General features: G+C 31.9%; 1 protein-coding gene across 1 annotated transcript; it reads right to left on the bottom strand.

Moving 5' to 3' along the window:
- Positions 1-2,459: 2,459 nt before the first annotated feature.
- On the bottom strand, positions 2,460-6,020 carry LOC127852191 (uncharacterized). Its single transcript, XM_052386072.1, has 6 exons — positions 5,935-6,020; positions 5,524-5,604; positions 4,978-5,109; positions 4,816-4,866; positions 3,447-3,591; positions 2,460-3,277 (listed from the first exon to the last, which is right to left on the bottom strand). The coding sequence occupies exons 2-6, from the start codon at positions 5,596-5,598 to the stop codon at positions 3,153-3,155; spliced, it is 528 nt and encodes a 175-aa protein (XP_052242032.1). The 5' UTR covers positions 5,599-5,604; positions 5,935-6,020; the 3' UTR covers positions 2,460-3,152.
- Positions 6,021-9,497: the final 3,477 nt, after the last annotated feature.

The raw sequence follows: 9,497 nt of genomic DNA, 5'->3' as shown, positions 1-9,497 counted from the left end.
GCAATTGATATGATTAAAATAATTACTTGTATTTAACGACGAGATTTTAAATTAAACTGTGTTAGGGGATTTATTATTCAAAATGTTTTCTTTTGACAATTAGTGAGCGATGTTGTGTCATTGTTCTTTGAAATAGATGTTTATCTTACAAACAATGAATCATAACGACCTTGACATTTTTGCGAATATGTGAAACAAGTATATGGCGAGAAACCTGTGTTTTGATGTAAGTAGACATTGGATTAGTAATACAACTGAACTGACATCAGTGGAAGAAAATGAAGATCGTGTCAATCGTTTTTGGAATCCTCATGGGTGTTTTACTCTGCCTGTTAGTGTTTAAAGCGATACGTTCTGTCAAAATAGGTCGGACATTTATATTCTCACTCTTAAAGTCTAGTCGCGACGTATTAGTAAGCAGAAAAATGTCACACATTCAAAGACACGCGGCGTTTATAATGCCTCAGCGGTCCAGATCAACTACACTTACGTCATGATTCATATCCATGTAATATGATTTATTTTTATTTACACTTAGTACACTTAGTTTTATTGATGTTCGATATTTGGAGTAATAGACGTAGAGGTGATGTACACGTGTCGTTGTAATGCTCGTATGGTTGTGGTAATGTTTCTGGTTGTTGAAGTGGTACAGGTAGTGATGATGGTCGTGGTCTCGGTGGTAATGGTTATGATCGTCGAGGTGGTAGTTGAAGTGAAGGTCGTTTTTATAGGACATGTGGTAGATAATAGAAGTCTTAAATTGTATACACTTTTTACAAAGTACGTTCGTTCACTGTGCTATTTCTGGAAATTTTGCATTAAGAACAAAATTTAACATAGTACAGTCTATGATTATAAGAAATATTTGTTTCCATAAACATACCATAAACTTGTTTTAATTAAATACAAAAATTAAAATGATGCCAATATTGACAAGATTTGCCTAAATAAGCTGACTTTTTTTACGCCCTAATACCAACTTGAAAAATTCCGAACCATAAAAAGATTTTAAAAAACAAACAAACAAAAAACAAACACTTAATCCTGGTGACAATTCGATAAATATTGAACTTTCATTGTGTCTCTTGTAGGTTCTTGTGACCGTGGTAAGAGAAGAAGACACGAATATTTTATATAATGTATCCTGACTTATACAATCAGTACATATATCGTTGTGAACAACTCAACTTCCATGCAGATATTTGACTGGTGTCCAGGATAGCCCTCGTCATATTTGTGCCGCCATTACATACCGTTTGAGAATATTAGATTTATTGTTTGTATGCTTTCATCTCGTTATTTGTAAGCATATTGTAATTGACGACTGCCAACGATTAAAAAAAAATCATTTTCGATCGACAAAAACAGTGGTTTATCAAAAGCGAACAAGTATTTGTTTCAGATATGGAAGGATTTTCTTTTGACGGCAATTAATAGCGTTTACAAATTTAGACTTCTAATAAACCGTTTATTGTACCAAACACAGTGTCCAACAATAAATAAGTATCTCATTGCATTTACATATAATTCTTTTCAGTCGTCTCGTCTTCTACATGTTTTCTGTATCTTAAAGTGTTTTACTTAACTTCTGCCACACAGCCGCTACAATCATTAAAATTGTCAATTTCGTATACATAATTAAAAAAAGTGAGTAGAAAAAAACAACAATTTACTTATATATATGTCAAAGTGTTCTTGTTGTTGTTTTCCTAATTTCACATCGTACTCTTTTAATTTTTGAGTAAATAATCTTATTGAGAAAAATCTGTTCGAAGAACAAACGGTTAACAACAGTTAACAAATCGAGAGATTAGGTATGCTTGCATATTGTTCATTAAACATACGATAAAGCTCGTAATTATTTGGCACACCCGGCGTTTACGATAAGGACAACCGAGGTGGTGTTATTGCGGTGGAGAGTATGCACGGGTTTAAAATGCTTAAAAAACGCCGCGGAAATGCATTTACGCGGAACGCATTTTAATGCTTTCATCTGATAACAGGGAAATGTACAACACTACCACAACTCATCGTTTGTAAAATAAATAAGTAAAATCATTTATTTAATGGCGAAGTTTCATCAGTTAACTTTTTCTCGGAAGTACACATTAATTTAGACATGACACTTAAATAAATCTTGATTACGTTCTTCTACGTTGTAACAGATATGTATTCAAACTATGGATACTATAAAAACAATGTTTTAAATAAGCCGTTTGTACAAGATAAAACCTTACCAAATATTCCATCATTCGAGTTAACGCGAGCTATCAGTTTTAGGTGTTTTTGAATTCCGAAGCAAGTTGAGAAGACGGTCAGATAAAAACACACGTTATTATGCTTATTTAATTTAGCAATATTTTGACGTGTTGATTGTTTTATAGAAATCCGTACGATTTGAACAGTTCTACGTGTAAACACGTCAATGTTTATTTAAAAAAGCTAAGTCAACAGCATCATTTTAATAAGAATTTATTGCCAGTTTGCTTTATAAGAGAAAGAAGAACAATGAGTTTAATTACGACTTAAGCATATAAATAAATATACATAAGTAAACATAAAAACAACAACAACAAAAACAGCAATCAAAAAGTAAAAGGAAAACCTACAATTACATTTTATGAATTCTTTTTACAGATATTTATGACAGTTTTCAAGAATGTATTGGAAGGAGCTTTCTGTCTTAACAAAATTATATGAAATGTAAAATCGATAAAGGATCGAAAACAAAACTGCCTTAAGATGCTATATGCACTATTTTATTTCAAATTGTTAAAAACATGAAGATATTCTCTCATAAATCTGTATATGTTCACTACAAACTTCTTATTCAGAACTAAAGTGTTGTAAAATAGTGTTAGTATTAATACTATAGTATTGTGAAATTAGTTGGATGTATGTTGTGTGTGGTTTATAAGAAGTTAATAAGTATTGTGTTTGCACCAACATAGTGAGTAGACAATATAATAGAGCAGTAAAAAACAATTGAAATAATTCTGTAAAAAAACACTAAATAATTAGAAAACAGTTTTAATTAAAAAAAAGATTTATGTATAATTATAGGAACTGTAGCAAGTTGTCATGTGAAAATAAGTTCAGACAGTTTTTAGTAAGCGTTAAGCTGACAGTGGGAACATGTCGTCCTTGGCTTAACAGTGGTACCAAATCGTATATTGCACTGTGTGGCATACCCAGCGTAACCACCACTCAAACCCGCAATCTTGACGAGTTCCCGTTTTCTTGCACTGGGCCCGTTTTACTCGAGTGGAGTCCTCTGAAAAAGAAATAAGTACGATAAATGGTATTTTCCTAAAGCATTTTGCAAATTAAAACGAGCACTTGTATTGTCAAACTAAAACAATAACCTAGCGCCAATCGTTTGTATAATAGTTCTAATTATAAATACCGGTCATAGGAGTAAGTTATTTGCAGTAAAAATTCACCTTTTTCAAGACTGGATGTTGCATTGCAATCCTTTGGCTTCAAGGTCACGATCTCTCTGCCTCTGCAACGGTCAGAAATACGCGCCAACACCGGCTCATCGTCCGCAAGTGGCGCCTCTTCGAAACACGAACTTTTGTCTTGGACCTTTCAACAAAGCGCGTATATATATATATATATATATATATATATATATATATATATATATATATTATCCAACAAATAAGTAGCATGTATAATTTACTCACGCTTGCTTCAAGAATATGAACTGACCTGTTAATGATCTTATTCAAGCAATAACTTGAAGCGGTTAGATTTACATCGATGCTTATAAAATACACTGTCATATACTGTACAATATTTTATATTCGTCGGCATGATTCGTTGTATTTCAAATAGTTACTTTCGTGGACTAGTTAACCCACGTATTTCTTATTTTATTGAACAAAAGTGTATTTCCGTCGGGCATTTTCCGTAGTGTTTGTCGGTGTATTTTACAAAAAAACTTAATTTTACTTATTTTTCTTGTGCTGTAGTTGTGTATTATTTCAAATGATTTGTTTGCCTTTTAAGCATGCATATAACTCTAGTATCATGTTAAGGGGACACACTCGAAATTGGACATTCTTGACATCATGTTATAAGCATGGTTAAGAGGCGATTCCCGTTTACAAAAGAGCTTATGTATCTAAATGTCCAATGAGTCTTTAGATGGTGAACAATTGAAACACGCATACGTAAGAGTTATAGTTTATATGATTATGTCATCCTTGATAAACATTTGTGTTGTCATAGTGCATTAAAGATATTGGTTAAAAGAAAAGTATTAACGTATAAGACAGTTCTCACTCAAATTCAACACGTCTTACACAAAGAAAATTTAATGTATGCCCCAGTTGCAACTATACTTTAAAATTATAAGGTTCTTATGAATAACGTTACCTAAGAATCCTATAAAACTAATATATTTCCGAAGTAGAGTTTCGACAACAGTGATCTATTCTTTAATCTAGATACTGATAACACATTTAAAGTCAAGTATCACGTAACAACCAAACGTGTTTTCTTCATAAAATTATTAAATTAAACAATTGCTTATTATTCAGGTTTGTTTTTAATTTGAGTACATTTTTACACTTTAATCCGAAATACATACATTACAATGAAGGCACGAACACCAAGACAAGATCAGTGTTGAGAGATGTATGTATGTTTGATATTTGTATTGTTTATGTTTATTGACTTTCAAATAATTAATTAATCTGTATTATTCTTTGTTTAATGTAGTACTTGAACTATTATAATGTAATTATGTATCGCAATATGTGTTGATACATGTACATTTATTACATATTCGTACAATAGTTTTACCTGGCTTATCCGACACTCACTGCCATCTGGAGTCAGCTCGATTTCATATCCCTTAAATAACAATAATTATTGATATGATTAGTATATTTATTGATTTCGATTAATTCCAATAAAAACATGTTCACGCACAACATAATATGATATAATTCTGTTTGTTACAACCTCATTACGGACAACATCAATGGTTGCCAAAGGTGTTCCATCCGTATTTGTGACTGTGAACACCTCCTTGTCCCCAAGTTTTATTCTGCTGGTTCTAAAGGCCTTTCCATCTACGCCCGTATCGTTCGCAGCCTAAAATACAATTGTTAGCAGCTACTAAACCAATTACTAACCATAGATTCCCTTATCGATATCTGAAATATTTTCCAACATAATTTCATATAATAATAGCATTTCTTTTTTTTTAAAAAAGCTTGTAATTTTTAACTCTCTTATGTCGTGGTATCGCTGATTACAACCAAAACTCGTTTTCCATTCTAAATCGCCAAAAACGAGACATAAGGTGAGTTTGTTTTCAATTAACTCAATGTACACAGTAAAATAATATTGAAGCATCGAAGATATGATGAACAAGGACATTCTATATATTTTATTGCAAATGACGGATTGCATGATTTTTTTTTCATCAAGGTTACAATATTTTACAAGAGCCTAACGCTTTCCATAAAGTTAAGAATACGTTTAGAAGAATCTAACGTAACTCACCACAGGGTTAGCTGCACAGTTTCCGACACACGCAATCACCAATATCACCAATGCCTTCATCATGCGGACATGCATGGTTATCTGGAAATGGAAAGCGATTCTGTATTGTATTTGAACATGGTTGCATATGATGTATAACGTAAATAAGGGGAAAAAAACTTATTGTGATTGTATTTAAAATGGAATTTAGTTAAGCTCGGTAAATGCATTTATACCGCGATATATCTTTTAAAGACAGCAAACCACAAAAAAACTTCAATCGCAGACATAATGTCGTTGTAACTGTTCTTGTAAACAAGATAATCGTTGCCATGTTAATCTTATTTATTAAACAAAGTTTAATCACCGGTTCAAGTTATCATGTGCAATATTGAAAATCAATGTTAAAAACATTTTACAGAACGCACATACCTGGAGGCAGATGTCTTGGTAGTAAGTTGAAATGACAAGGGGAGACGCTCGTCTTCTTTTAGTTACGTGCGTTAATGGTATGATCAATTTATACTGATTCGCCCCTGTCTGTCACCAATGGAATTGTTAAAGGATGAAGGAAGTTTTCTGGTTATCTCTACCTTCTTGGGGTAATTGACAACACACATAGGTCATACAGTATTTTCTTTAAAGGACCATATTGCAGCAGTGATATTGAGGTATCTGGTCTGTTGTTTTCGAGAAATCATTATTACTCATTCAGACATGGATATATTATTTAATAAAGAATGATTATTCGCTTAATTAACAGAATATAAACATTTTTTACGTGGTCGACTTTGTTGACAAAACGCAATGTCAAACTTTAAAAACAACACAATATTTAAAGGACGATGTATTCTGATTTTTTTAAGTTTGCAGATTGACACTTTTCAGTCGATTATGTGTATATTATTTTATTATGGAAAGGCTCGTACCCGACGCCGGCACAACAATTTTATACTATTTCGTCTGTAATGAAATCAAACTTGTATGCTGACAAATACACACATGCATGATTATTTAGCTGTCTTTGAATTATTTCTATAAAGTTCTAGCACTACGTAAAGCATTCATTTTCATAAATGCGTATGGCAGCATACTTATGTCACATTACATTCCTTTTGTTGTGCAACAATGAAATTATAATAAGCAACTCTTGTAATGCAATGGTTCTGAAACCTCCCTTCTCACCGCCCAAATGCTTTGCATGTATCGCCCCAATACTTATATAGCTTAATCAAAAACTGATCAAATAGTTATGTGTTGTGTGTATTTTCTTGTATTCCAAAATCGTAGCTGACGGTATCTAGACTTTATTTTTTGGAAATGCTCTTTTTTTGTTTTTTATTGTTTATTAGTATTTAATAATACGGCTGTTTGACATGTTATGTACGGATGAAAAAGAACATGTCCTCGTATATATCTTCAATTTTGTTTGGCTTCAATCTTCAGCGTCTGTCAGCAGTTCGAACCAATATAATGCAAGGCAATCTTTCTCATACTAAGATTGATATTTTTTTTAAATACAGATCTAACGGCTAAGTTGTGTTGATTGATAGTCTGTAATCGAGTCTATGTTGAAGCACCGATCTAAAAGCTGTTTCAAAAGCGTTTACGGCTATCGTGTTGATTCTGAAATTTTTTTTTAGTAATTTAGTTGTTTTTTCATGATGGTTTGCATGTTAATTTTATTATGTTAAGAACTATTTAGTATTTTAAGGTGTTTGTGTTTCCTTCTTTCATTTGGTGGCATTAACGATACAGTTTCCAAGTAATTTTTTGTAGCTTGATTTTTGTTTTGCGTTATAAGAGTTTAAAATTCATAGGTCAGCATCACGTTATCGCGATAATCATATGACATTAAAATATTAATTAAAGAGCCTAGCTAATAATTTGTTTCCGGGTGATTTAGAAAAAAACTGCCATGAAAGCCTATTGATGTTTCAAGCACTTGTTATCACATATAATTAATATCACATATATAATAAGGTAGTTTAATTCACCTAAAATTGTATTTTATTTGGTAGAGACACGTAATGCATATTTTGGCGAAAGTGTCATTGCATTGTACTAACAATAATGGTGAAATACGTTTTTTCACATAAACAATCAGTTTTACAATATTACAAAACTGTGAAACATTTTCAGTTTGGCATATCAATATAATAATCAGTTTAGCTGTATTGGTTAGCAGGAAGTGTCCTGACAGTTGCAATAAGAAAACAAAAACAACAAAAACTCAAAGGAACTAGCGGCATTTCATATGACTTTATTTACCTGTTTGCATGTCTGCACGTCCAAAGCAAATATGTTTCCTTGTTGACAATTACCAAATTTACGGATGAGGACACTAAATAAATAAATATACTTATTTAAGGGTTTTCGTTCTTGGCAACAAACGTTGTGTTTTCCTTCTGAGCAATACAGGCATCTACCGTTGGATTTCCTATTTTTCTTCCAGACGCCATTAATAAATATCTTGGACGGTCGCTTATTGTGTCCGGGTGGAAACCTTACATGGGAAGTTAATACACCATCAACATATGATGGAGTTCGCTGAATAGACATAAGGTATTTGTCTTTTGTTCTATCAACATTACTCGGTTTATCATGATATTTTGTTTATCATTTCAATTGTAAAATGTATTTATCTGATTATGTAGAAAAACGATATACATGAATCAAATCAAATCTTGGTCGTTATAATGACCTAATGGGTTTATTCATATGTAAAAGAAAACCACATTTGGGGTGGCAACGGCCCTGTTTATCACAAATATTTATAACGACGGATTTTTGTTTTTGAATAAAACTCTACAAAAAACGCAGAATACAAAAAGGAACAACATAATAAGTAGGATTTATTTTAAACACATACCATAATGATTCAATCTAATTTTAAGAAAGCAAAATTGTTAATAGGCAACTCAGCTTGGGGACGTGTGACCTGTTTTAATTTTTAATTATGTTTTTCTTCAAATAAAGAAACATTGCTATGATTGAAAAAAAAATGGAATAATCTCTTTGGGATTTATGTTTGTTTGCTTTGGGATCAGGTCCGTATTGTGGCTTTTTTAAAGGGCGAAACATTCCTTAAATGTGCTAAAAGCTATCAATAGCAAGTCATGTCATCATACAGTCCTTTAACAGCTCATTAGTACTGATTGATTTAATATTTGTGTTCCTTATTATGACATTGATACTTAAGTAACACTAATTTATATTGACAAGGAAAACAGCAACACGGAACAATATTTATAACTATCCTCTTCAAAAAAACAAACAATTTATTTAAATATTGTCAAATATCGTTTGTTAATTTGTTCCTTGATTTATATGTTTTGTAAATTTATAAAGGGCATAAGGTTTCTTGTTTTTGATGCGTCTAGTGTCTAAAGGAAATAATGTTCATGCTGTCGAATGTTCCTTATGAACCTAAAAACATTGATATTTACTGAAATCTTCGATTTAATGAATGATTGAGAAATTCAATTAATCAGACATGTGACTGGTTGTACAATTTTGACTTCATTTCAGTTGAAGTATTTGTCCTAAAAAAATGACGAGTTTAACATTTGAAGCTCTCTGATTTCATCAACAGAAATCTGAATGTGAGACAAATGACCTAGTTAATACACAGTTAAGCATAACAAAGTGTTTCACCAGCTTAATATTGTGTGTATTTAATATTTTAACACAGCATTCTGTTATTTTTACCATAAACATAATGAATGTAACCATGATTTATCCTGCATTCTACAACGACCAGCGTTTTGTTTTAAATAGACAAAGAATGAAATAAAGTGTGGTATATTCTGCAACAACAAAATGTGCGGGGCATAATATTGAAAAAATAGGTCGGAAATTGCTATTCGTATTCCACACTTCCAGTCGCGACGAGTAAATCAGCAAGAAAATTTCACACACTCGAAGACACACGACGTTTATACTGCCTTAGCGGTCCAGACCAACTACACTGACGTCATGATTCATATCCATGT

This window comes from Dreissena polymorpha, chromosome 12 (assembly GCF_020536995.1).
Source record: "Dreissena polymorpha isolate Duluth1 chromosome 12, UMN_Dpol_1.0, whole genome shotgun sequence".
NCBI classification, from domain to species: Eukaryota; Metazoa; Mollusca; class Bivalvia; order Myida; family Dreissenidae; genus Dreissena; species Dreissena polymorpha.
Note: the sequence above shows the minus strand (reverse complement) of the source record. Positions and strands in the feature narration are given on the sequence as shown.